The following is a 26911-nucleotide window of genomic DNA, read 5'->3' on the forward strand; positions in this document are numbered from 1 at the left end:
AGTCAATACGTCCTCTGAAAAAAAGCAACTTTGGGCCTGGCACGGTGGCTCACGCCTGTAATCACCTGAGGCCAAGACTTCAAGACCAGCCTGGCCAACATGGCAAAACCCTGTTTATATTAAAAATACAAAAATTAGCTGGGGGTTGTGGTGGGCGCCTGTAATCCCAGCTATTCAGGAGGCCGAGCAGAGCAGGAGAATCACTTGAACCCAAGACACGGAGCTTGCAGGGAGCCGAGATCATGCCACTGCACTCCAGCCGGGATGACAGAGTGAGTGAGACTCCATCCCCCCCAAAAAAAAGAAAGAAAGAAAAAAACAGAAAAAGGGCAACTTCTTTCAGAAAGTTAGTGATCAATGCATGGGTAGAGTAACACATTAAATGCTAGGTAACCAGACAGCTATGAGAAGGGTTTGGAGGACCAATTAGTAGAGCCCTGGAGCTGGGCTGGAGGGTGGCAACAGAGAAAGTTCTCTGGATCCACCACTCCAATTAAGTTTTCCCTACCCATGCCCTTCAGGTTCCACCTGGGCCCACCCCTTTCAGGCTGCCACCACCCCCTCCCACCAATCACTAAGCTTTAGCTACTCCAGTCCTAAAATAAACATCAGCCTAATCCCTTTCACTCCCCCACCCCTCTTCCGGCAGCCGTGGACTTGACTCCACTTTCCTCCCAGGTAGTGTTGCCAGAAAAACACAAACGACCAGTTAAATATGAATTTCAGGTAAGCAATGAGTACTCTTTCTAGTATAAGTATTTCCAAATATTATATGGCGCAGTGGGATATGCTTACATGAAAAAAAATTGTTTGGCTGGGTGCGGCGGCTCATGCTTGTAGTCCCAGCAATTTGGGAGGCCGAGGTGGGTGGATTGCTTGAGCTCATGAGTTTGAGACCAGCCTGGGTAACATGGCAAAACCCTGTCTCTACAGAAAATACAAAAATTAGCCGGGCGTGGTGGTGCTCACATCTGTAGTCCCAGCTACTTGAGAGGTTGAGGTGGGAGGATGGCTTGAGCCTGGGAGGTGGAGGTTGCTGCAAGCCAAGATCGCACTACTGTATTCCAGCCTGGGAGTGCAGAGCCAGACCTTGTCTCGAAAAAAAAAAAAAAAAATAAGTTTGTTGTTTATCTGAAGTTCAACTTTAACTGGTCGCCTTGCATCTTTATTTACTAAAGCTGGAACCCTACCCCAGGGGCACCACCAGAGTCTCCCCAACCCTCCCAAACTCCCTCTAGGTGGTTATTTTCTGGCTCCCATTGCTTTCAGGGTAAAATCTCAATTCCTGGCCCCTGCCTCCTTGGCCAGCCCTTTTTCCTACCCCTTCTACCGCATTGCACTCTCCACCCCACATCCTAGCTTGCTGGGGCAACTGGCCCTAAGCCCCTTTCCCTCTGCCTGGAGAACACTTCTCCCCTCCTCCGACTAGGCTGGTTCCTAACACCTCCTAACACTCTACTCAGTTGTCACCTCCTCTGAAGTCCTTTCCAGAACCCCCACCCCATTCCCCACACTGGGTTAGCAGCTTTCTTTGGGATCTGGAGAAACCAAGTGAATATTTCTTTATCTGCCGGCACTTGTCAAACTGTCGACATTGTAATAATCTGTCATTTTACTGGCTCCCTTAGATTGTGAGTTTCTTGAGAGCAGGGGCTGTGTCCTTTCAGCCTTCTCACTTCTAGAACCGGAAATTCCTGTCTAGTTGGCAGACAAAAAGAGCTTACTTAATAATTTTGCAGATAGGGCCCAAGAGAAAAAACATCATTTATTGAATGCCTATTGTCAGCGAAGCACTGCTGCTCTGGGCCAGCTGCTTCAGGTGTTACTTTTGACCCTATAGTCAGAAAAAGGGCTCTGGAGAAAAAGCACGCAGCAAGGCTTGTGTGGGCTTGCCTCGTGTGCCCCATGTTCCACTCCCCCAGTCAGGCAGATGTGAGTCGCTGGTGATTGCTGGCTGGAAATGGAATCTCCTTGGATATTCCCCATCCTGGTGGTTCTAGAAAGTGGAGGGTGTTTTGTGGAGAAGGGGCCTGCTATGGTCTGAATGTTGTTGTCCCTGCTCCATTCATTTGTTGAAACTTAATCCTCAATGTGATAGTATTAGAAGGTGGGGCCTTTAGGAGGTGATTAGGTCATGAAGGCGGAACCCTCTGGAATGGAATTCATGCTCTTAGAAGTTGGTGGCCAGGTGCAGTGGCTCACGCCTGTGATCCCAGCACTTTGGGAGGTGGAGGAGGGCAAATTGCTTTAGCCCAGGAGTTCAAGACCAGCCTGGGCAACATAGTGAGACCCTGTCTCTACAAAAAATACAAACATTAGCTGGATGTGGTGGTACATGCCTGTAGTCCCCAGCTACTCGGGAGGCTGAGTTGGAAGGATTGCTTGTACCTGGGAGGTCAAGGCTGCAGTGAGCCATAATTGTGCCATTGCACTCCAGCCTGGACCACAGAGTGAGATTCTGTCTCAAAAAAAAAAAACAAAAACAAAACCAAAACAACCCCAAAAAGCAAAAAACAACAAAAACAAACAAACAAACAAAAAACACGCTGGTTGGAGGGTGTCTGTTTCTTCCTTGGCCATATGAAGACTCAGTTAAACGACATCATCTGTGAAGCAGAGGGAGCCTTCATCAGACACCTAACCTGCTGGTGCCTTGATGTTGGATTTCCCACCCTCCAGAACTGTGAGCAATACATTTCTGCTGTTTCTAAATTACCCACTCTAAGGTATTTTTGTTGTAGCAGCCCAGATGGACTAAGACAGCCCAAGTGTAGAGAGCATGAAAAAATGTCGGGGATCTGGCCAGATTCCACGGGCCATGCATTTCACCTGCAGTGTTACTCCTTGAACAAGGGGGAAACAGAAACTGAGCAGAACTGTACTTGCTCTGGTGAGATCACACCTTGGGTGGGGACTTTCTAAAATGAGGTTCTTGGCCCGTAGGAACTGGAATTACATTGAAGGGTTGGGGTGTCTGGGGGAGCTAGCCCACCATAATGGCCACTAGTCCCCCTAAGTAACTCCTACTTAAACTATATTTACATAAATAAACACACATAGTGTGTATATGGGGGGCAGTTAAAATTTTTTTTTTTTTTTAAATCTCTGTTTTGGGGCTGGACGCGGTGGCTTTTGTCTATAATTCCAGTACTTTGGGTGGCCGAAGTGGGCGGATTGCTTTGAGCTCAGGGGTTTGAGACCAGCCTAGGCCACATGGTGAAAACCTGTCTCTACAAAACAAACCAAACAAAAACAAACAAAATTAGCTGGGTGTAGTGGCACACACTTGTAATCCCAGCTACAAAAACAAACAAAATTAGCTGGGTGTAGTGGCACACACTTGTAATCCCAGCTACGCAGGAGGCTGAGGCTGGAGAATCACTTGAAACCAGGAGGAGGAGGATGCAGTGAGCCGAGATGGCACTACTGCACTCCAGCCTGAGAAAAAAAAGACATTCAGTGGTGGTGTTGTGTGGTGCTGACCTGTAGCTATTAACACAAGATAAGCACTTTAAACAGAGTTGGTCAACTACTGGTAGCCTTGGTGTCACGGAAAGAACATGGACTTTGGAACCACGGAAACTCAGGCAAGCCTCGGTAATGTTTCTTTCTTTTTCAATTGAGACAAGGTCTCTCTATGTTGCCAAGGCTAGGTCTCCAACTTCTGGGCTCAAGCCATCCTCTGGCCTTGGCCTCCCAAAAGTGCTAGGATCACAGGCGTAAGTCACCATGTCCAGGCTCCAGTAATATTTCAGAACTTCCCCGAAACTCCTTCCTCCTTTGCTACTGCATTCTTCACTGGGTTGAGGGTTAAGACCTACCTAACAGTAGTAATCGACATCTCAATGCAGGACTTCTGAATTCTGACTCCAGGAAAACACCTGATTTCCTGGTTGAGTAATTCTAAACAGAGATTCTAAGTTCCATCTTTAGGTTTGCATGTTTGCAGTTTTAAACTCGAAAAGTGCACTTATCTCAAAAAGCACAGAATTATCAAGGATTTTAATTACTGATTTATTTCTAATGTAAAAATGGGAAATAAATGGCCTCCGGTAGGAAATTAATTTAATCTGCATAGTCGTGCAATGGAATACTTTACGGCATTAAGATTGTGCTTTTGAAGACTATTTAGTGAGAAGAAAAATGTTCATGATAAAATATTAAGTAAAAAGAAGGGCAGTAAACGCAACATCATACAACATACCCCACAGTAGATAAACAAAATACATACAGAAATGTAATAGCCAAAGAAGGCCCCAAAGCGAACGCTTCCCCCTAGGAACTAGGAGGGGTGGAGAGAAGTTACTTTCTTCCCTGCATTTCTGTTTCTTTTCTAGCTTCCCATCAATATCATGTATTGCCTTTAAATCCGAAAATACCCCCGTGTTATTAGTGAGGCGTCGTCGGGGCTCTGAGAGATGCGCGCGCCCGGGACAGACCCCTGCGCCCCCTGGCGGCGCCCCGAGGCCCCGCCCCACGAGGCCCGCGCGACGGGGCGGGGCGCGGAGCCCCAGCGGAGCCCAGTCCTGCCCCGCCCGGGAGGACTTGCAACACTCGGAGGCCAGGAACGCACCGTCGGGAACGGCGCAGGCAAGCCAGGGGGCCTGGGCTGGCGCCGTTGGGGACTGTGGGCGGTGGGGACTGGGCCAGGGCTGGGGCGGCCACGCGCCGGGGCGCCTAAACTTTTCGGAGCCCGCTTCCGGCTTGCCCGCTCCTGGGCCCAAGGAGCCTGTTCCAGAATGGGGATCTCCCCGCCTGGCCCTTGGCGTTTCGCTCTTCCTGGGCGCGCGGGTGGGCGGCCCGGTCTGTGGAACCTGGTTAGCCTTGGGAGCCCAGCGGCGTGTTGTGGGCACTGGTGAGCGGAGCCAGGGTCTGGGGGTGTCCTCGTGTCCCCTCTTTCGGGCACGAGTGGCCTCTCTGTCGCAGGGCCTGTCTACCATGGCAGCCCGAGTGGCCAGCTGTGTGGGATGAGGGCTTTCATGGCCCTCAGCTGGTGAGAAGAGGGAAGAGGGAGGGGAGACAGCCAGGGCCTGGCACGGACCCCAGGTTGCCCCCGCACGTGCTGGGGCCAGTCTTGATGTAGACAGGTGAATATTTAAGGGGTGGGGAAGGGGGGTCCTAGCTTGCAGCTGGGGCAGAAGCCAATGAGCAGCTCAAGTGTTTGACATGGAGAAGTGGCCACCTCTGTCACCATGACTTTGCCCTCTGCCAGTCCCACGTCCAGCTACTGTTTCCCGGCTGGGTTCACAGAGCTACAGGGGAGTAACATCCCCCTCGTGACCTCTTTGGGTCAGAGTGAGAACAAAACAGGGAAACGAGAAAAGGGAAAGCAAGTGGAGAGGCTGGGGCAGGAGCCAGGGACCAGTGGGAGGAAGCAGAGGGAGGCTGCTGGGAGGCCAGGCCCTGACCTTGTGGGGTCAGCACCAATTCTTGTCCTGTGGGGTCTCCATATCCTCTCACTCCTCTGTGGCCTCTGCGTGGTACCCAGGAGTTTGGGGTTCTACCTGAGCACCCTGGACATGGGATAAGTAGGCCTGGGAACGCAGGTCAGAGCCAGATGTCATGGAAGGGCCCTCAGGTGTCCAGTTCTCTGGGCTCTGAAATATTCATCTCATCGGTGAGCTTTGGTTTCCAAGCTGGCGCCTTTGGGCTGGCCAGCGGTGGCAGGGGAGCCAGGTGCCTCCTGGGGCTGCTTTGTTGGCACAAAGGGGGAGCCATACTTCCTCCTCACCTGCCTCCTCTCTTTGTCTCCAGTCATGAGGATCCAGAGAACCAGTTTATAGCTTAAATGGAAGAGGCAGGACCACAGTGTCAGGGGCCCTGTCTTCCTGTCCTATGACCTTAAGGCCTCACTTGTAAAAATGAGCACATCAGAGAGGTAATGATGGGTTATCCTGTAAGTGTTGGGAGAGCCTCATGTCATCAGCTGGGGTAATAGCCACCTGGGCTCAGCCTCCTCCCCTGGGAATGGGTGCCTCAGCCAGACGCTGTCTACCTCAGAGCACCTCCGACCGCAGGCCTCACCCTGGGCCCTTCAGAAACAGCAGAAGCCACAGAGAAGGGAAACACACATACTTGCGTGTTTTCAGAGGGCTGAACTGGGAGGACCAGAGAGTGGAAGCTTATACACTTCTCTGGGAAGAAGTTCTGCTAACGACATGGCTGACCATGACATGGGCCTTCTGGACCTATTCTGTTGGGGACACTGGAAGGGATGACCTTGACAGAATCTTCCAACCCTAAGATTCTGGGATTCTAGGCCAAAACCTGTGTCTTGTTTTGAAGTAGAAATGATACCCAGAAGTCCACAGGCCACAGTGGCAGGTACCTCCATTGGTGGGGAAGGAGATAATAACGGGCCCCCACTTTTGTCTGTAATGATTTGTGCTTCGCTCCGTTGCACAGAGGTGAGGTTAGGGGTGCCCGTTTCCTGGTTCTGTGCTAGCTGGATATGTCCCCCAGCCCTTGGCAGTAAATCCCATGGTGGGATAGCAGCTGTGTGGAATGGGGGAAGGGGAGGACCCTCACCAGGGATCCTGGCACTGGGCTGACCCCCTGAAAATGAGAGGGCATGTATAGTACTTCATGTGACTGCTCTGAGGGGCAGCTAGGTGGACGCACAAAGGTTTTAAGAGAGGAGGAGTTAGGTTATGAATGATTCTCAGGGTTGGGTGTCTATAATACAAAGGTGGCCTGGATCAGCATCCCACAGAATGTTAATAGGTTTGCCTCGATAAAAGTGGTTCAGGCTTAAGGAAGTTTGAAGGAACACTGGGTTAAACAAAGCTGAACAGGGTTGCTTATGGCAGGCCTTCTCAGGGGCTGAATATGCCATTGTGAATTTCCAAGAAGGGGGCGTGGATTGTTTCTCAAGCGTCATCTGCTTCCAGTACTCATCCATTAACGTCTCCTGGGGCGTGTTCTTTAGAACAGTCGGGGAAGTGCCTGTCTAGGTGATTCTGTTTCTCTGTGGCTCCCATAAACAAGTCCCTACTCCTTTCCCCCACATGGGCTGATTTAGGGATAAAAGGAGGCCAGGGGATGTCATTTGCCTGGATTCCTGTGGCTAGTTCATGAACCCAGGTCAGTGGACTTCCTGCCTCCTACTCTTTCTTTTCTAGAGTGTTATAATGTTTAGCCTGGGGGTAACTGATCACCCAGGAAGAGCTGGCCGTAGGGTCCAGACAGCATTATGGGTACAGTTTGGGAGGGTATGGACAGCCCCATCCTGAGAACATGCCATGTCCTTCTGCTTCTGAAGGTGTCCTCTCAAACGGTTGCACATCCGTAGTGACCCCCCAGTATAGGTTCTTGGGGAGCCATGCCATTCTGCCCTGAAGCCTTCTGTTAGGCTATTCATTCGGAATCAGAAACTGGCAGAGTGGACTTTGATCTTTCAGGTTTTTTTTTTTTTTCTGTCGTACAGGCTGGAGTGCAGTGGCATGGCGTTGGCTCACTGCAACCTACGTCTCCCATGTCCCAGGTTCAAGTGATTCTCCTGCCTCAGCCTCCCCAGAAGCTGGGATTACAGGCACGTGCCACCATGCCCGGCTAATTTTTGTATTTTTAGCAGAGACAACGTTTCACCATGTTGGCCAGGCTGGTCTCGAACACCTGACCTCAAGTGATCCACCTGGCTTGGTCTCCCAAAGTGCTGGGATTACAGGCATGAGCCACCATGCCCGGCCATTCTTTCAGTTGAGGGGAGTTGTCTTACTGATGTTAAAAGTCGGTCTAGAGATGCGGCTCTCACAGTGGAGTCAGTCCCAAAGCCAGGACAAGAACTCGGGTCCCTGCCTCCTAGCCCAGGTCCCAGGCTTCAGATCAACTTTCTGCAGGGGAAAGAAATAATGGTAGCAGCAATAGCTTGCTCAGCTCCTTCCTATCGTTTTGATCTTTGCTGCCTGGCCCCCACCCTGGGTGCTGCCTATTCATGCAGGTGCCTGCTACAGGTGCCTCAGGGGCTTCTACTCCTGCCTGATATAAAAGCAAAGAGGCTGAATTTTAAATCAGGCATGAGATCTGGGCTTAAACTCATCTCTGCTGTTTGCCTGCTGTGGGACCCTAGATCTTTTCTTCTCTGAATTTCAGTTTTCTCATCTATAGAGTGGGATGGGGGTAAGAATACCTCACAGCACTGTTGCAAGGATCAGATGTGCCTTAGTTATTATAGGTTGAGTATCCCTTATCCAAAATGGGGACCATTTTGACAATTTCCTTCCCTCCCTTTTCCTTTACCCACCCCAACTCCCTTCCACCCCCAAGAAAACACTTTACTCTCCTACTCCAGCATATAGGCACGATACCCATGGGGGCAGACATCTACAGTGGCAGCAGCACATGGATTTTGGATTTTTTCAGATTTGGGGCTATGTATATTATACTTACTGGTTGAGCATCCCTAATCTGAAAATCTGAAATGAGAAATGCTCCAGTGAGCATTCCTTTGAGTGTCATCTTGGTGGTCAAAAAGTTTCAGATTGTGGAGTATTTTGGATTTTGGAAATGAGGGATATTCAACCTGGACTTCCTTAGTTGTGTAGTAAGTACTGGAAGTAGTTCAACTACTCTAAGTGGTTGCCTTCCTTCCCTAGCTATTTTATTTATTTATTTTTTGAGATGGAGTCTTGCTGTGTCGCCCAGGCTGGAGTGCAGTGGCGCCATCTTGACTCACTGCAAGCTCCGCCTCCCGAGTTCACTCCATTCTCCTGCCTCAGCCTCCCGAGTAGCTGGGACTACAGGTGCCTGCCACCACACCCAGCTAAGTTTTTGTATTTTTAGTAGAGACGGGGTTTCACCGTGTTAGCCAGGATGGTCTTGATCTCTTGACCTCGTGATCCACCCACCTTGGCCTCCCAAAGTGCTGGGATTACAGGCGTGAGCCACCATGCCTTCCCTAGTTCTTTATTGGGGTTAGTTATCAGTCTCGTTTTTCTCTCTCTTTCCCCTCCTAATATTGAGGTTCAATGAAAAGACAGGAGATGATGAAACAAAGAAGGAGGTGAACAAGGACTGCGCTCACAAGTATTTCAGCATCAGTTTGCTAATGGCTTCCTCTTCCCTTATCTGTACTCCCAGGCCATCCTGACTTGGGTGGGGTAACCTGAGATTACCACTCTGATCACAGGATTCTACTCCAGACAAGGGTGGCGGAGCTGCGGTGCCTGGGTCCTCTAGTGATCCCCAGGACAGCCTCTCCCTCCTGGTAGCTTAGAGCCACCCCTCGGTCTCCATGGGTTCAGACAGAGGCCACCCTGGCTAGAGAGGGGGCTGGGAGGGGTGGCCTCGAGTTGGGGGCCAGAAGTCGAGGGCTGGCAGTCTTTTTTTTTTTTTTTTTTTTGAGACGAAGTTTCACTCTTGTTGCCCAGGCTGGAGTGCAATGGCGTGTTCTTGGCTCACTGCAACCTCTGCCTCTCTGGTTCAAGCGATCCCCCTGCCTCAGCCTCCCTAGTAGCTGGGACTTCAGGTGTGCGCTACCACGCCAAGCTAATTTTTTGTATTTTTTAGTAGAGATGGGGTTTGACCATGTTAGCCATGATGGTCTTGATCTCCTGACCTCATGATCCACCTGCCTCAGCCTCCCAAAGTGCTGGGATTACAGACGTGAGCCACTGCGCCCGGCCTGGTCTTAACTGTTTCTGAGCTGAGAGGTCACTAGAGAACTGAGAGAATGGTAGCTTGTTCTAGCTCCTCCTTGGGAGAGGGTGTGTGGTGGTGTCTGTCACTGAGAGAGTGGGCAGGGCTGGGAAGGGACGTTCCAAACCCATGACCAAGAGGGCTGTTCTGGGGTGGAGCAGGAACTTTCTTGGCTCTGGGGTTTCCTTGTCTGTCAAATGACCAGCTGAGATCCAAAGTCTAAGCCAGCTCTGATATTTTAGTGTTTAGATCCCTGTGGCTTCATCCTCTTAATCCCAAAGTTCAGGCTGATGGAAGGATATTTAGTTGATTCTGGGCCCCCTTGGTGCAGAATCAGGCCTGGTGAGTTGCCCAAATGCGCTCCTCGGTATATCTTTTTACTCGTCTGCTCTCGTGGCTATGAGGTCAGCTGTGCCCTGGGGTAGGAGGATCAAGTGTTTTCTTGTGGGGGCAGATAAAGGAAAAGGGAGGGGAACAAACCGTCAGATCCGGGCTGTGCTCCTGGGCCTGCTGGGTGGGGTTTCCTGAGATGCGCATTCTGAGCTATTCTTTCCACTCTGGGCATCCGTCCCTGGCAGGGAGGAGAGCAGGCTGCCTGGACCAGTCAGCTGCTCCTTTCCATCCCTCCGTCCAGTACACACACTTTCCTCTTGCTGTAACCCCAGTAGCTCAGGCCTCCTCTGCAGATTCCGGAGCCTTAACCCTTCAGATACCCCCAGGAGAGCCCCAGCCGGGGCCTCAGTAGGCCAACAGCAGGATTACCACACTGAGAGGGCTCCAGGGAGGATGTGCTTCCACCTCTGCATCTGAAAACCGTGACACCCAGCAAGTCCTGCTGTCTGAGCTCACCCACTTGTGCCGCTGCTGTGGTAGAAAGCAGGGGCTCTGGTTCCTTCCTAATGGGGGACTGTGGCCCCGAGAGAGGAGCAAACTTAGATCTATAACGGGCAAGGATAGGGCACAGTCTGAATGCCTTGATACCAGGCATTGTGAGGCGAGGAAGAATGTTCTAATGATTCGAGCTGTCTGCAGCCAAGGGGCTTGCTCCACATTGCTGGAGTTCCTTCAAGCAGAAGGTGGGCCAGACGCGGTGGCTCACGCCTGTAATCCCAGCACTTTGGGAGGTTTCGGTGGGTGGCTAACTTGAGGCCGGGAGTTTGCCAGCCTGGCCAACATGGTGAAATCCTGTTTCTACCGAAAAAACAAAAAACAAAAACAAGCAGAAGGTGAATGCCTACTGTATTTTGGGAAAATTCAGGCTTCCAGTGTGAACCTTAAAATTCCTTTTTAGCCCCTGCAGACTGTGAGCCCCTCTAGCAGCTGCTGGCAGAACCCGGAAGATCTGATTTCTAGTCTTTGGGTATCATCCTCACTCTCGGTCAATCTCGTGATCTCTCTCCCCTTCTCCCTCCTTCCCTTCCCCTCCATTCTCCAGTCTCTACCCTTAGACATAGCTACGAAAGTAAACACTGACCCTTTCCCCCTTTGCTGCTACCTAGGCAGATGCCAGCCCCACACCTCATCCCTAGCGGAGGCCTCGATGATGTGGAAGTGCCCAGGGCCCTTATGGAGGCTGGGCAGGAGCCCAAGAGCAGGCTCTAAGGCTGCCAGACCTGGCAGCCATGGGCCCCGGAGGCTCTTGCCAGTCTGACAGTGTTCTTGGCACTGCTCAGAGGTGAGTGTGGCTGAGTTTAGCAACTCCCCTAGCTAGCGTTAATGCTGGGGTTTCCTCTCCTGTGCCCAGGTCTCTATGCAGACAGCTAGGATATCGTCCTGTCCCCAGGACCAGCTTGGTAACCAAGGACAGGTCCCTGTGCTATGGCTGTCTAGTTAGTAAAGTGAGGGGTTGGCTGGCCTTGGGTGAGTTTCTTTTCAGCTCTGACCTTTATGTATCTCCATGCCTGGGCCACCCTCTTCACCCGGGGCCATTGGCCAGGGTGTTAGCCCCATGGTGATGTGGAGGGCCTGAGTAGTTTGGCTTCCACTTGCGTCAGCCTCCTGTTGTCATGAGAGGGTTTTAGATGGAAGCCATGGCAGAAGGGATGAGAAGGTTGGCTAGACAGGGTGTTTTTGGGGGAGGGATTAAGACCAGGCGCTTAGGAGTCAGTCTTGGGGCTCATTTTGACTTCATCACACTTTAGCTTGGTTATCCTGGCCAAGTGATTTAATTCTTCTCTGCCTCGATCTCTGCACTTGTAAATGGGAATAATAATAACAGTATTAACTTGCTGGACTGTTGTAAGGATTTAATGAAAATAACCAACCTTTATCCTCGTTGATCAGGGGTCGGGTTTCATTCTAAGCACTCTATGTGTATTTTCTTTTTTCTTTTCTTCGAGAGGGAGTCTCGCTCTGTCACCCAGGCTGGAGTGCAGTGGCGTGATCTTGGCTCACTGCAACCTCCGCCTCCCCAGTTGAAGTGATTCTTCTGCCTCAGCCTCCCAAGTAACTGGGATTCTAGGCGCCTGCTGCCATGCCCAGCTAATTTTTATATTTTTAGTAGAGATGGGGTTTCACCATTTGGCCAGGCTGGTCTCGAACTCCTGATCTCAGGTGATCCACCTGCCTCCGCCTCTCAAAGTGTTGAGATTACAGGCGTGAGCCACTGTGCCAGGCCTGCTATGTGTATTTTCTCACTTAATTTTTATAGCAGCCCTGTGGAGGGTACTATTACTAGTGTGAGACCCATTTTCCAGGTGAAGAAACTGAGGCATAGTGAATTGAAGTGGTCATGGCAGTTTCTGGTGTGGATGGGCTGGTGGCTGAGGTGCCCGGAGGACTGGCCTGGAAACTGCTGTGTGCAGGCAGGCCTACTAGCACATGCTTTTGAAACCAAAAGCCTGAAAGGGAGGGGCAAGGGAGGCAAGAGTGAGGCTCTGAGTCAGCACCCTCTGAGCTGCACCAGAACCTTGGAGTCCTGGCGGCCCATGGGAGGCTGACCCTTCTCTCTGAGTCACCTTTCACCCGGTGGCTGCCACAGCCACTTGGTCTGGAAAGTTACCTGTTTGCCCTGCTTGGCTCAGAGGAGGGAGCAGGGGCAGCTCTCTGGCCAAGCAAAGGCCAGGCCCTGCAGAGCCGAGTTTCCAGGATCATAGTCTGTTGTTAGAGGGGGCAGTGGGCTTAGAGGTCGTGTGGCCCCCACCTCATTTCACAGCGGTGCACCCTGAGGAGGTGCTGGGACACGTCACGGTGACATCATGGTTGGGGTTTCTGCCCACGAAGCCTTTCCGGCCAGTGCCTTTTTTTTTTTTTTTTTTTTTTTTTTTTTTTTTTTTGAGATGGAGTCTTGCTCTGTTGCCCAGGCTGGAGTACAGTGGCGTGATCTCAGCTCACCACAATCTCTGCCTCCCGGGTTCAAGTGATTCTCCTGCCTCAGCCTCCTGAGTAACTGGGACTACAGGTACACGCCACCATGCCTGGCTAATTTTTGCATTTTTAGTAGAGCAGGGTTTCACTATGTTGGCCAGGCTGGTCTCGAACTCCTGACCTCATGATCTGCCCACTTCAGCCTTCCAAAGTGCTGGGATTACAGGCGTGAGCCACTGCACCAGGCCAGCTTTGTATTTCTGACCTGACATTCTTGCCCTGGTTCTATCCCAGCCCCTCTGGGGAGATGGAGAACAGCTTTCCTCAAAATAACCCACTTAGAGACCTGGACTTTGTTCAATTCCCCCTCCTCAACCCTCCCTGCCACTTTCCTGTCTCTGAATTATCCCAGTGGTCTTAAGAGAGAAGAGTTAAGACAGTCCTTTATCTGATCCCTGAACTGTGCAGCGTGCCCTAAAAAGAGATGCTGGTCTCTGTTGCTTCCAGCAGAGCCTCTGAGAGCCTCTGGTGTCTGCTGACCTGCATCTGGGGGTGTCCTCCTTGGGGATCCTAAAGCCCCCTGTAGATGCTCTAGAAGAGGTGGTGGCCCTGTCAAGCCCAGACTGCCAGGGCTTGTCCTTACTGGGGATGCAGGGGCCCTCTAGGGGCCTCCTTAGCTCTTCCTAAGCCTGCATCTCCGCTACCTCAGAGGGGACCACCAGGCCCAGAGGACAGTAACTGGCAGAGGAGGCATAAGAGCACCCTGTGACATAAAGGACCTGGACCCAGGATCTGGAAGGCCTCCATCCTGGTTATGCCACTGACCTGCGAGTTCTGGGGTCCTGGGGAATCACTTCCCTGTTAAGGGCCTGCATTCTCTCATCTGAAGTGAGCATTTGGAGCTTATGGCCTCGAGGTCCCTTCCAACTCCAGTTTGGGGTTCCCTCCCCTTGGTTCCTTGGCTCTCCCCTGGCTGTGGGACTCTTCCTGCTGCAGGGAAGGCATTCCCTTGACCTTGTGGCCTGACTCCTCAGCTCTTTCTCCTCCCTGCTAGCACTGCACCTGGAAAACAGGTGGAACTCACAGAGAGCCTGGGATTCAGAACATCTGTCTCCCCCTCCGGGGGGCCGAGGGGCCCTGCACTCACTCTCTCCTCCCTAGCAAGGCCAGAGAGCAGCCGTGGTCGCAGGCTGCCACATGCCTTTCTGACACGCCACTGCTGTTATTTGAAGGAACCAGAAAGTCCTGTCTCAGGCTGTCCCTTTGGCACAGCCTCCCCGCCCCCAGCCCCTGTACTACCCACCCCTGCTTCTCAGGCTTCCTGACTCAGCCTGCCACTGGCCCTCGGGTCCCTGGATCCCTTCCCCCTTGGGGCCTGGCAGCTCTGGCGCTGGGGCTAGCTTGTTTTCCTCCACTTCTCCCCCTGGCTCTCCACTTCGAGCCTTGGCTCCAACCCAGCTCTGGCTTCCAGGCCTGGCATGCCCGTGGCAGCTGTGGCAGGGGCAGAGCTGACCCTTTCAGAGGGTCCCAGCTGGACCTGTGAGTTGCCAGGAGGCTGTGCCTGGGCCATCTGGCTTCTTCGCTGGTTCTGCCATCAAGCCACCAACACTGGAAGGTTTTCTTAAATGAGAACAGGGAGTTCCCAGGCTCCCTGGTTCCCTGTCTCCTCAGTGAATCCTTCCTCCTGCTTTCCTGTGGCTGGGGAGCCGCACAGTGAGAGGCCCGTAGACAAAAAGCAGGCGCAGAGGCAGGAGGGACAGGAGCCCAGCTGGTGGGGAGGCGGCCTGTGGACAGCAAATGACACACTGCCCTCTAAGGAGAAAATAGGAGGTGTTCCTCTCCACAGAGGCAACCTGGATAAGGCTGGAAGTGGAGCCACGAGGCTGAGTGAGCTGGGCCTGGGTATTCATGATTGCTTTTCTCCTCTTCCATTACAGGTCCCAGCAGCTGGGGTTCCCCTTCAGCCTGTGAGTGGCCATGTCCAACCCCAGCGCCCCACCACCATATGAGGACCGCAACCCCCTATACCCAGGCCCTCCGCCCCCTGGGGGCTATGGGCAGCCATCCGTCCTGCCGGGAGGGTATCCTGCCTACCCTGGCTACCCGCAGCCTGGCTACGGTCACCCTGCTGGCTACCCACAGCCCATGCCCCCCATCCACCCGATGCCCATGAACTACGGTGAGTCCTGGAAGGGCAGATGGAGGGTGGGTGGGAGGGACAGCACTTGGAGCAGATGAGGCCACCACCTCCTGTCCCCTTTCTCTTTTGGTTCCCTTTAAATCCCTTTTCTCATCTTCTCTGTTGAGCTCTCTCCCTCTGTTTCTTGTCTTTGTGACCCTCCACTTTTTCTCTCAGCAACTGGCCCCCAGCCACCTGCTGGCCCCTTTGTTCAAGGAGACCCACGAGGCATGTCCCAGAACAAGTATACAGCACAGGAGAATGGGGCTGGGTCAAGTAATGACTCCTGAGGGGTTACCTCAGGGCACCGGCTCTGTTTCCCAACAAACTGCTGCCACCTCCCAAACCTGATGCCTGCCTTAGGAGCTCCTTTGAGAACCTGAACCACTTTCCTCATCCTTTAAAGTGAAATCTGACTTTTGCAAAAGACATTTGGAGCCAAGTTTGGTAAATATCATGGCAGGGACATGCTGTGTTCAGTCAGAAATGAGGTGGGGCTGGGCGTGGTGGCTCACGCCTGTAATCCCAGCACTTTGGGAGGCTGAGGTGAGCGGATCACCTGAGGTCAGGAGTTTGAGACCAGCCAGGCCAGCATGACAAAACCCCATCTCTACTAAAAATACAAAAACTTAGCTGAGTGTGGTGGCGTGCACCTGTAATCCCAGCTACTTTAGCTGAGTGTGGTGGCGTGCACCTGTAATCCCAGCTACTTTAGCTGAGTGTGGTGGCGTGCACCTGTAATCCCAGCTACTTTAGCTGAGTGTGGTGGCGTGCACCTGTAATCCCAGCTACTTTAGCTGAGTGTGGTGGCGTGCACCTGTAATCCCAGCTACTTTAGCTGAGTGTGGTGGCGTGCACCTGTAATCCCAGCTACTTGGGAGGCTAAGGCAGCAGAATCGCTTGAACCCAGGAGGTAGAGGTTGCGGTGAGCCAGGATCGCACCACTGCACTTCAGTCTGAGCAACAGAGCGAGACTCTGTCTCAAAAAAAAAAAAAAAAAAAAAAAAAAAAGAGGCCGGGTGCAGTAGCTCACGCCTGTAATCTCAACACTTTGGGAGGCTGAGGTGGGCGGATCACGAGTTCAAGACCAGCCTGGCCAACATGGTGAAACCCTGTCTCTACCAAAAATACAAAAAATTAGCCGGGTGTGGTGGCACATGCCTGTAATCCCAGCTACTCGGGAGGCTGAGACATAAGAATCACTTGAACCCGGGAGGCAGAGGTTGCAGTGAGCCGAGATCATGCCATTGTACTCCAGTTTGGGCAACAAGACCGAAACTCCGTCTCAAAAAAGAGGCATTCAGGCATCCAGGGAATGTTTGCAGCCCTGCAGCGTCTCTAAACCCCAGAGGGCTGTCAGCCAGCTCTCACCTGGACATGTGCGCTTGTGCGGATCTGCGCATGGGTCTTGCACAGTCACGCACACCCTCTGCACACCTGCCTCTGTGAGGCTGATGCAGATCCCCATCTTCAGCTCCATCCCTGCTGCTTCACAAACTGCACTCTGCCGCCTTCTTTTTCTCCGACCCTCTGTCCATGTCCCCTGTTCTGCCCTGGCTGGCTGCCCCAGTGGATGCCCGCACATGCTCCTGCCTGGCTTCCTCACTACATTATGACCCCGCAGTGAACCCCTAGTGGTGTGGGCTGGGCACACAGAAACCCTCCACAGATGCATGCGAGGAACATTTCCCACCTAAACCCCCTTGTGACAGGCCAGCTCTGGGTCACTCTGAGGGTGTCTAGAGGACCCCAGCTTGGGAGAAGAGTTCCTGTTATAACACTTGTCTTTTGGCTGGAGATACCTGAGACTTTGAGAGTGTCAGGGAGGCTTTGGGATTGAGGCCACATATCTCAGGTCCCTAGCTGGTCAAGTGTCATCTGTCCCTAGGCCCAGGCCATGGCTATGATGGGGAGGAGAGAGCGGTGAGTGATAGCTTCGGGCCTGGAGAGTGGGACGACCGGAAAGTGCGACACACTTTTATCCGAAAGGTAAGATACGCACTGGGAGGTGGGTGTACCTGGGGCCCTTCAGGCTGTGGGAATGGGGAGTGGGTAGGCCACAGTAGCTCCATGGCACCAATTCCATGAAATACGCTGGCTGCCTGTCTTCTCTAGCCTTGTCTGCTTCTCAGAGGGGCACCTGGCTTCTCTAACCCCAAGGTTCCCCCTGTTTTTGCACCTCTCTTCTTGACCATGTTTTGGGAGGACACATTCAGTCTGGGAGAATCTCCTAGGTGGGCTCTGCCACAGTGCCCACCTTCCCCAGACATCTTTCTCCCCTTAGACTATAGGCAGCTTGGAGCCAGAAATGATCCTACTCGCTTGTAACCCACCCTTTCTATCTCATAGCTGCACAGAATGTGCAGACTGAGCTGCTGGGTGTGCAGAGGCTGTACTGGTAGAGCATGGTGGCCAGGCAGGGCAAGTCAGTAGTCACCGAGGCTGGTGTTGGACAGGAGGCGACATGGCAGAGAGCATGGGAGGGGGGCTGAGGACACATAGCCTCTGAGCCAGGCATCTCACTGGGGTCGCCTCTGGGCCAGGCTGCAGCTAGGAAGGGTTCTTGAGTGGGAGGAAAGGATTGGGGGCTGGCAGCTTCCTGGGGGAGGCCAGGGGTGCCAGATGGTGACCCATGCCCGGCCGTCTGTATCCAGGTTTACTCCATCATCTCCGTGCAGCTGCTCATCACCGTGGCCATCATCGCTATCTTCACCTTTGTGTAAGTCTCTAGGCCTTGCCACCCACTCCTGCCGCCCTGGGGGTTCAGGGTCACCTGCTGGGAGTGTGGGTGGCCGTGGGCCCTGCTCTCAGGGTGACCATGGGCAATTAGAGAAGGTGGAGCCAGGGCTGCCTGGCAGGCCTGGGTGGGGCAGACAAGCCTCAGGGTGACTCCTCCTGTCCTCCCCTGCCCCACAGGGAACCTGTCAGCGCCTTTGTGAGGAGAAATGTGGCTGTCTACTACGTGTCCTAGTGAGTGTGTGCTCCTCTGTGGTCGGGCAGGGAGGCAGGGGTTGCAGGCTTCTGTTTCTAGGTGACCAGCTTTGCTCAGGGCAGGATCAAAATACTTTTTGGGAGGGCCCCCAAGTTGGTGCCAGTTTCCCATGCCAGAGGGTGTGGGTGTGCGTGCCCAGATGAGTAACAGACCGCCAGAAGTCAAGAGAGCAAGAGTGGGACCTGCTGGTGGTGGCATGCACGCTGTGCTGCAGCCCCCATGTCCTCTCAGCCCGTCAACTGCAGCCTCCCCAGACCTCCTTCCTGGCCAGAGGAAGCATCTCAGTGACCCTGGCTGGGGGTAATCTTGTTCTTGCTTCCTGTTGTGTTGCTTTCCCTCAGACTTCCAAACAGCTGTTTGGGCCCCGACTCACTGGCCTGGTGTGTGCTGCCAGATGGGGCAGGTTTGGGCCTGAACTGCTTCCCCATCTCTTTCTCCCCAGTGCTGTCTTCGTTGTCACCTACCTGATCCTTGCCTGCTGCCAGGGACCCAGGTGAGTCCCAGAGACTTAAGACAGTGAGAGGGGTGACAGGGGTTGGGATGGGGACCGAGTATTTTGGAAAGAAAAAGGATTCCTTTATAGCAGCTGAATGGAAACTTACAAGAAATGAGGAGGAGGATGATGGCAGCTACTGTTCAGGTGTATACAAAGGACCATGTGTGTGCAGGAGCTAACTAGCTGTCACTCTAATAGCAACCCTGCAAGACAGGTAGCATTTTAACCAGTTAACAAATAGGAAGAACCTGAGGCTCAAAGAGGCTGAGTAACTTTCTCCGCGTCACACAGGCAGTCAGTAAGAGCCTGAGCTGCAAACCAGTCCAGGCGTTTCTGGCACCACAGCACAGGTCTGTCCCACTGGCCTATATTGTCCCTGTGTAGAACACCTGAACAGGTGCCAAAGGCCATGCCAGCCTCCCTCCTTGGAGTCACGGCTTAATCCTTCAGGCACGGGAGCCAAGCACTTCCTTCTGCTGCAGGAACCTCTGACACCTGAGGGGCCCCGAGTCATTTAATCAGGGCTTCTGTTTCCCTTCAGACGCCGTTTCCCATGGAACATCATCTTGCTGACCCTTTTTGTAAGTCTAGAAGGGTGGCGGGAGGGTGTGGAGATGCTGTGAGGGAGGCTGGTCCCAGGGAAGGGATGGGGACACACTGCAGAATGATGTCCTGGCTGTGTCCCCCACCTTATCTGGGCCGCCTGTTCTGATCTCCTCTGTGGCTGCCTCTTTCCAACTTGGTGGCGTTCCCCAGCTCTGGCAGAGGCCACCATGGCCACTCCCCCAGCACCCTGCCTGCCTTCCTTTTTAAGCATTTCATTCTTGTTTCTCTCCTTCCCTCAGACTTTTGCCATGGGCTTCATGACAGGTACCATTTCCAGGTACATTCAGGGGTAAAGCACCACTCCTGGGAAGTGTGTATTGTGGGGAGTGGGGTGTTCCTGGGCCGGCAGCCAGATGCATGGGTGGATTCTGGGCAGGTGCCCTCTGGAGGTGGTGATTTTGAAGTCATTCATATGTGGCTTAATGCCTGTTGTCTCTAACTCCTACTTCTCCCCAGTATGTACCAAACCAAAGCCGTCATCATTGCAATGATCATCACTGCGGTGGTATCCATTTCAGTCACGATCTTCTGCTTTCAGACCAAGGTGAGGGCATGGAGGGCCCTTCCCTGGCCCCCCCGACTCCCCTTTCTTATCAGGCCTGGCCCTTGAGCAGGCCTGGGCAGGCCTGGCCCCCTGTACACCAGGGATGTTCCCTAGAGACCTGATCCCCTTCTCCTCATCTGCACCTACAAAACTGTGTCCTGTTTCTGTCCTTAGAATGTTGTGGGCACTCCCATGTCCCCTAGGAGGCAGCACTGGGACTCCCTGGCAGGACCAGTCTGGCTGGACTGGTTGTCACAGCGGTCTGACAGGTGCCTCCTTCTCCCTTCCTGGCAGGTGGACTTCACCTCGTGCACAGGCCTCTTCTGTGTCCTGGGAATTGTGCTTATGGTGACTGGGATTGTCACTAGCATTGTGCTGTACTTCAAATACGTGAGTGTCCCAGGAGAGCCGGGGTCAGTGAACCCAGTGTTCAGAGCAGACTTTCTATATAGTATGGTCTCGCAGGCCCCAAAAGCCCCCGGGGCGGGCTCTGACCTCCAAAACCTCTAGACTGGCTAGCAAAGGCACCAACGTGGAGGCAGCATCCTTGTGGGTGAGGGTAGACTCTATGTGGAGATGGGCGGCCTTGGAGCCAGAGCACCTGAAGCTCTGGGCTGCATCATTGCACTCCTAGGGGAAGGGGTGGATTCATTCTGCCTGGCAGCTGAGAATCAGGTTCTAGGAGGCAGACTGGGAGAGGAACCCAGAGGACTGAGATGGTGGGCCTGGGTGGAAGGGACCTTGGGGGTCTTTGGATCCAATTATTTCCTTTATTCCGTTCAGCAGGGGGAGAACAGTGCCGAAGGGGAAGGATGGGGACACAAGGGCTGCCTGCCCATGGGCCAGCTTTGCCCTTCTGTGGATGGCCACCTGTGGGCATGTCATGTGGGCTGTCCTGTGGGTGCTCCCAGATTCTGATACTTACCAGAGGGGTTGGGGAGCCTCCCTTCTTCCTTAGTCTACCCCTCCCAGGCTGGGCTGTAGGAACTGGTCTATTGAATTCTGTCCATGACTGGGGGGGCGGTGCTGGATCTGCCCCCTTTAGAACTGTAATTCAACTGCCTTTTTTCTAGAAGTATAGTAGACACTTGTGTACCTTGACTGGCTTTGGAGATTGGTTTTATACAGCCATGGCAGGATGGCCTCTGCTTTCTCTGCTGGATATAGCACCAGTCTTAATTTCCTCCAGGATCTGGAAAGGCAGTAGCCTTTCATGGAGAGCTAGTTTCCCTAGTTCTACCCACTGTCACGCCACTATCCTGGGGGAAGCTGAGGCCTGTGGGCCTGTGCTTTGCTGAGGTTTTTAATGCCATTCCCTGTCCCCTTCTTCCTCAGGTTTACTGGCTTCACATGCTCTATGCTGCTCTGGGGGCCATTTGTTTCACCCTGGTGAGTAAGTCCCAGCCCCACTCTAGGAAGGGGAGCTGAAGGGATGAGGGGAGGAACCTAGGGAAGGGGGCATGAATTTAGACTGCCTGGGAGGCAGGGAATGGGGCCATAGCTGGCCATTCCTCCCACTACTGTCCAGAGGTTCCATTGATTTTTGTGGGCACTCTCGCCATCTTTTGTTGACGCTGCCTGCTATTAGAACACTAGTCAGCCATATCATTGAGAACGGAGTGTCTGCCTCCTTCGCTAGACTATGAGCGGCTACAGCATAGAGCCCATATGTTATGCTGTGCATTAATGTGGCCCTAAGCACTGTGTGGCGCATAGGCCCCCAGGACAAATCTGCTGACCAAAAATGAGCTCTGGACACTGATGCCTGAGTTCTCACTTCTGGCTCCCCTATCCTTGCAGTTCCTGGCTTACGACACACAGCTGGTCCTAGGGAACCGGAAGCACACCATCAGCCCGGAGGACTACATCACTGGCGCCCTGCAGATTTACACAGACATCGTCTACATCTTCACCTTTGTGCTGCAGCTGATGGGGGATCGCAATTAAGCAGCAAGCCCCTGTTTCACCTGACCCTGGGCTCTCCCTTCCAAGCTAGAGGGCTGGGCCTTGTGACTGTGGTCTGGGCTTCAGGCCCCTTTCCTTCCCCTTGAGTAACATGCCCAGTTTCCTTTCTGTCCTGGAGACAGGTGGCCTCTCTGGCTATGGATGTGTGGGTACCTGGTGGGGACGGAGGAGCTAGGGACTAACCGTTGCTCTTGGTGGGCTTGGCAGGGACTAGGCTGAAGATGTGTCTTCTCCCCACCACCGACTATATGACACCACATTCTTCCTAACAGCTGGGGTTGGGAGGAAGATGAAAAGAGCCTATTCGATAGCTAGAAGGGAATATGAAAGGTAGAAGTGACTTCAAGGTCACGAGGTTCCCCTCCCACCTCTGTCACAGGCTTCTTGGCTACGCAGTTGGAGCTGCTTCTTCCCCCAGCAAAGCCAGAGAGATTTATCCCCGGCGTCCTGGACACATAGGCCATTATCCTGTATTCCTTTGGTTTGGCATCTTTTAGCTCAGGAAGGTAGACGAGATCTGTGCCTATGGGTCTCCTTGCTTCAATCCCTTCTTGTTTCAGTGACATATATATATTGTTTATCTGGGTTGGGGATGGGGGACAGATAATAGAATGAGCAAAGTAACCTATACAGGCCAACACGGAACAACATCTCCCCTGGGCTTGCTCCTGGCTTGTGACGGTATAACACAGAGCAGGCCACAGATGGCCATCTGCTCCCCATTCTTCAAAGCTGCTGGGGCCTCCTTGCGGGCTTCTGAGATCTCTGGTCAAAGTGAACTCTTGCTTCCTGTATTCAGGCAGCTCAGAGCAGAAAGTAAGGAGCAGAGTCATACGTGTGGCCAGGAAGTAGCCAGGGTGAAGAGAGACTCGGTGCGGGTAGGGAAAATGCCTGGGGGTCCTTCACCTGGTTAGGGAGATACTGAAGCCCACTGTGGTACTGAAGACTTCTGTATTCTTTCCTCCTGCTAACCCAGGGACGGTCCTAAGAGGAAGGTGACTTCTCTCTGTTTGTCTTAAGTTGCACTGGGGGATTTCTGACTTGAGGCCCATCTCTCCAGCCAGCCACTGCCTTCTTTGTAATATTAAGTGCCTTGAGCTGGAATGGGGAAGGGGGACAAGGGTCAGTCTATCGGGTGGGGGCAGAAATCAAATCAGCCTAAGGATATAGTTAGGATTTCTCTATTAAGTAATTAATCCTAAATATATCACACAAAGGGACACAACTATAAATGTAATAAAGTTTATGTCTAGAAGTTAAAATCCTGTATGGCTCCAGGAATATGTCTGGCTCTGCCCGAAGCATCCACTTCTTCCTTCTGCATTCTGGCTTGGTTTCTCCCACCTTTTCCAAGGTAATTAAATACACTCTATCGCAGCAATTCCCAGGGATGGATGCAATAGACTAGTGAAGGCTCAGGAGTTGGGTGGGGAAAGGGAGAGCTCAACCCTATCACATTGGATCACTGGATCTGGAAGAGACCTCTTGGCTGTAGTGCTTGACCTTTGCTATACCATGGACCCTTTCCAAAAGCTCATGAGAGCTAACTGTCTTCCCCAAAGAGCTGTATGTATACCTACAGTTTTGCAGATGGAGGAGGGGATGGACTGCAGGTTCAGTCCATGTCAACTCTTGTCTTAGAAATCACCAGTCCCAACTCTTACAAATGAGGAAACTGGGCCTCAAGTTGGCTCACACCTGTAACCCCAGCACTTCGGCAGGCTGAGACGGGCGGATCACCTGAGGTCAGGAGTTTGAGACGAGCCAGACCAACATGCTGAAACCCCAAATCTACTAAAAATACAAAAAAACCCACAAAAATTAGCTGGGAGTGGCGGTGGGTGCCTGTAATCCCAGCTACTCTGGAGGCTGAGGCAGGAGGATCGCTTGAACCCAGAAGGTGGAGGTTGCAGTGAGCTGAGATCATGCCATTGTACTCCAGCCTGGGCAACAAGAGTGAAACTCTGTCTCAATAAATAAATAAATAAATAAATAATATAAAAATAAAAACACAAAAAGTAACTGGGCATGGTGGCACTCACCTGTGGTCCCAGCTACTCAAGAGGCTGAGGTAGGAGGATCACTTGAGCCCAGGAGGTGGAGGTTGCAGTGAGCTGATGATCACACCACTGCACTCCAGACTGGGTAACAGAGCGAGACCCCGTCTCAAAAAACAAAACAAACAACTCAACAAAACAAATGAGGAAACTGAGGCCTAGAGTAGAGTCCTTTGGACTCAGTAAAGAGCCGTGCTTTTTTTTGCCTCCACACCCTGAATACCTTCTTTGATTCTCCTTATTGTTTCAAGGCTGAGTGGGACCCCACCCTCCCGGCCGGCAGCTCTGAGGGCTTGGTCCTGAGGGCCCAGGGCCTAGGCTGGTTGCACTTAAGTCTCTGGGTTTGCCCCACCATCCAGCTGGGAACACTGAGCTCTGGGAGAGGGAGCACACATGAGTAACCAGCCCCACCCTCTGCCCCTCCCATCCCAAGGGACTCACAAACCCAGACCTGGTTCCTTTCCACTAAACACTCAATAACTTTATTTGCTTTTGGCTGGCTCCTTGGTGTGGGGCGGGGTAGGGTGGGGCGGGGTAGGGTTTGGCAGCAGCCTGGGCTTTATGCGCCCTCTGGTGGACCTCAGAGGCAAGAACTGGAATCCGGGCGGAACCTGAGGGCTTCACAGTCAATAGCCTAGGAGGGTCGCAGCACTCCTCAGGTCTGCGCCCCAGACCCAACATCAGGGGATGGGGCACGCTGGGAGGAGGCCCTGAACCTCTGGCTCTCATACTCGCCCGCGTTGGACAACCGCATGTTCTGCCGAGCCTTCATCTGCTTCACACGGTCCTTGTCCACTTCCCGCTTGGTGAGGATGAAGAGGAGGATACCACAAGGGAAGCCGATGGCCCTACGGGTGGGGAGATGTGCACGGGGTTTGGGGAGGGGCCAAGCCTGAGCCAGAGGAGCTGGGGGGAGTCATTCTAGCTTCATCAATTGCATGAATGCTGCAATACCTCTTATAGTCTATTTGTCCTCTGTGCTGGCTGCTGGAGGGACCCACGCAAATCAGATCCTGTCACTTCCCTGCTTAACACCCCTTAATAGTGCTCCATCACTTCCTGGCCAAGTCCAACTCCTAGGCATGGCACAAAAGGCCCAGTGTGGCTGGGTCTCTGCCTACCTCTTTCCTCCTCCCCACTAGAGCCTGATCCTCAGCACGAGCTGTGCATTCCTGCAATAGCACCTGTGCAGGATTTTCCAGGCAGCCCTGAAGCTTTCCCTCTCTGAGACTTGGTCAAGGTCCCCTCCCAGTTTTCCCCTCAGTTAAGCTAAGTAACCACTGCTTGGGAGGCACTTTGGTGTGGGGGAAAGAGCATGGAGTCACAGACCAGGTGAGAATCCTAGCTCAGCCTCAGTTCCTTCCTCTGTGAAATGGGGATGTAATATTTATCTCAAACCCTAAAACATTACATGGCAAAGTGCTAGCACACCTCACATGCAGAAAAAAGTTGATTTCCTCCTCCTTTCCCTTTAATATTGGTCAATAATATGTATTAAGGTCAGAGTCAGAGCCCAATCACAAAGTTCATAACGCCTTCTAAGTACTACTATACAACTAGTACAATCTCACGTGATCTCAGCGAACTACTTAACTTCAACTTGAGTCTCACTCCAAGCTCCCAAAAGGGAGGATGAGGCCAGGGACCCAAGTCTGAATCAGATCAACTCAGCTTACTCCAAAGTAAACCCACTGTCTTCTCAATTCCACATACTTTCCCATCTCCCCTGCCCCACCCATCTCAGATTCCAATCGAACCCAACAATTCTGTTCCCACAACTTTGGATTCAGCTCGCCACCTGAAACTTGGAGAAGTTTCTGAGTCCTGCCCTTCCCTAGAAGCCACGCCCCGTTGGTGGGCAAAGCGGTGGTTAAAACTCACCAGGCCAGTCCCACAGCTTTCATGGGGTTCTTGCCCCTCTTTCTGGGAATGTATTCCAGCTCCGGGGATAGGGGTTCAGGTTCCTCCTTGCCCTCTGGAGAGCTATGGCTTTGCAGTGCCCGGGTCCTGTTATGGGAAGCCTTGTTAGCTGTGGCTCCTGCGAGAATGCCTGTGGATGGAGGTAAGGGAGGTCAGTAAGAAGAGATGAGAAGAAAGCAAGCAGGGAGGGGCAGGGGGCAGTAAGGGCTGGGGAAGAACGGCTGAGATCTGGGGAAGGGGAGTGACTGCAGTCTGAAGTAACAAGTGCCAGGGAGAATCCAAAGGGAAATGGGAAAATCGCCATCGAGGTGGCACCTTTGGAAGCCACTTCCACGTCACTGCGAGCTCATCACCCTGGTGCCAGGACGAAAAGCTTCGCTGTTCTTCCTCAGACGACAGGATGGGAAGGACTGCAGTGGGACTCGCATGAGACGTATGAAGGAAATCCGGGAAAAGGTTTTGAAACTGCAAATGTTAGCACTCGAAGGGACCTTAAAGATAGTCTACTCCATCCCCTGCACTGTATGGAAGAGGAAACTGACGCCCTGAGAGACAAACTGCTTTGCCCAAGGTCAAACTGCTAATTATCCGGGGCTGGAACCCAAGCCTCCAGAAGCCTGGGGCTTTTTCCTCTGCACTGCGGTGAGTGTGAAACACCTGGAGCGCGGGAGTCTAACAGGCTTCCTAGGAGCTCCCTCTCGCAGCAAGACCCCGGAGGTGTCGAGCAACCCAAAGGCGGGGGGATGCACTGGGTGACCTCTAAAGAGCATCTCTTCACCCCCAGACTCTAAGATCTTGCAGAAAAGTGTGGGCAGGAACCTAGAGCCCTGACCTCCTGCTACCGTCAGGCTGGATGTGAAAGAAAAGGGATCTTCTGCAGTCCTGCCCTCCCCGGGGTCCCTCTCCTTACCCCGGAGGACGCGGGCATTTCTCGCCCCCCGGCCCTTCAGCGCCGTAGCAGCTACCACCGCCGCCATGTTCAGATCCCACCCCCCTTCACCGCGCTCCCCGCCGGGAATTGTAGTTTGCGTAAGGGGCCTCCCCCGCTCCTTCCGTCCTGCCTACAGACCAGAAACTACATCTCCCAGAAGCCCTCAGAGCCCACCCAGGAGAACTACTTTTCCCAGGAGACCCCGGAGGCGCGCACGCTCGCTTGTTTCCCTCCAGTTGGGGGCGGAGTCAGGTGGGGCGGAGTTTGGGTTCTCTCTAC

At 53.0% G+C, this 26911-nt stretch overlaps 3 protein-coding genes across 6 annotated transcripts in view; 2 read left to right on the forward strand and 1 right to left on the reverse strand.

The window, feature by feature from the left end:
- The window catches only part of AAMP (angio associated migratory cell protein), a 205728-nt gene that overhangs the window by 172735 nt on the left and 6082 nt on the right, over nucleotides 1–26911 (forward strand). The window lies entirely within an intron of this gene.
- On the forward strand, nucleotides 708–22986 carry TMBIM1 (transmembrane BAX inhibitor motif containing 1). 4 transcript variants are annotated; one of them, XM_050751295.1, is made up of 12 exons: nucleotides 708–726; nucleotides 14880–15121; nucleotides 17010–17110; nucleotides 17776–17840; nucleotides 18038–18091; nucleotides 18556–18606; nucleotides 19151–19190; nucleotides 19455–19492; nucleotides 19672–19759; nucleotides 20054–20149; nucleotides 21095–21148; nucleotides 21560–22986. In XM_050751295.1, the coding sequence occupies exons 2-12, from the start codon at nucleotides 14920–14922 to the stop codon at nucleotides 21704–21706; spliced, it is 936 nt and encodes a 311-aa protein (XP_050607252.1). In that variant the 5' UTR covers nucleotides 708–726; nucleotides 14880–14919; the 3' UTR covers nucleotides 21707–22986. The 4 variants fall into 4 exon arrangements, with proteins under 4 accessions (XP_050607252.1, XP_050607249.1, XP_050607250.1 ...); XM_050751292.1 differs by lacking the exon at nucleotides 708–726 and adding an exon at nucleotides 4474–4590; XM_050751293.1 differs by lacking the exon at nucleotides 708–726 and adding an exon at nucleotides 10851–11311.
- On the reverse strand, nucleotides 24237–26815 carry LOC126932449 (probable hydrolase PNKD). The gene is made up of 3 exons (XM_050751312.1): nucleotides 26612–26815; nucleotides 25663–25831; nucleotides 24237–24629 (listed from the first exon to the last, which is right to left on the reverse strand). Exons 1-3 carry the CDS (start codon nucleotides 26676–26678, stop codon nucleotides 24437–24439), a joined length of 429 nt encoding a protein of 142 aa, XP_050607269.1. The 5' UTR covers nucleotides 26679–26815; the 3' UTR covers nucleotides 24237–24436.

The sequence above is a fragment of the Macaca thibetana genome, chromosome 12 (genome assembly GCF_024542745.1).
Source record: "Macaca thibetana thibetana isolate TM-01 chromosome 12, ASM2454274v1, whole genome shotgun sequence".
Classification (NCBI taxonomy): domain Eukaryota; kingdom Metazoa; phylum Chordata; class Mammalia; order Primates; family Cercopithecidae; genus Macaca; species Macaca thibetana.

Excerpts from the sequence above, each read along its gene's own strand:
- TMBIM1 (XM_050751295.1), top strand. The coding sequence starts at position 14,920 with ATGTCCAACCCCAGCGCCCCACCACCATATGAGGACCGCAACCCCCTA. Across the intron at positions 18,092-18,555 it reads GCTGTCTACTACGTGTCCTA|TGCTGTCTTCGTTGTCACCT; the intron begins GTGAGTGTGTGC and ends CTTTCTCCCCAG. Across the intron at positions 19,191-19,454 it reads TCATCTTGCTGACCCTTTTT|ACTTTTGCCATGGGCTTCAT; the intron begins GTAAGTCTAGAA and ends TCCTTCCCTCAG.
- LOC126932449 (XM_050751312.1), bottom strand. The coding sequence starts at position 26,678 with ATGGCGGCGGTGGTAGCTGCTACGGCGCTGAAGGGCCGGGGGGCGAGA. Across the intron at positions 25,832-26,611 it reads AAATGCCCGCGTCCTCCGGG|GCATTCTCGCAGGAGCCACA; the intron begins GTAAGGAGAGGG and ends CTCCATCCACAG. Across the intron at positions 24,630-25,662 it reads AAAGCTGTGGGACTGGCCTG|GGCCATCGGCTTCCCTTGTG; the intron begins GTGAGTTTTAAC and ends CCCCACCCGTAG.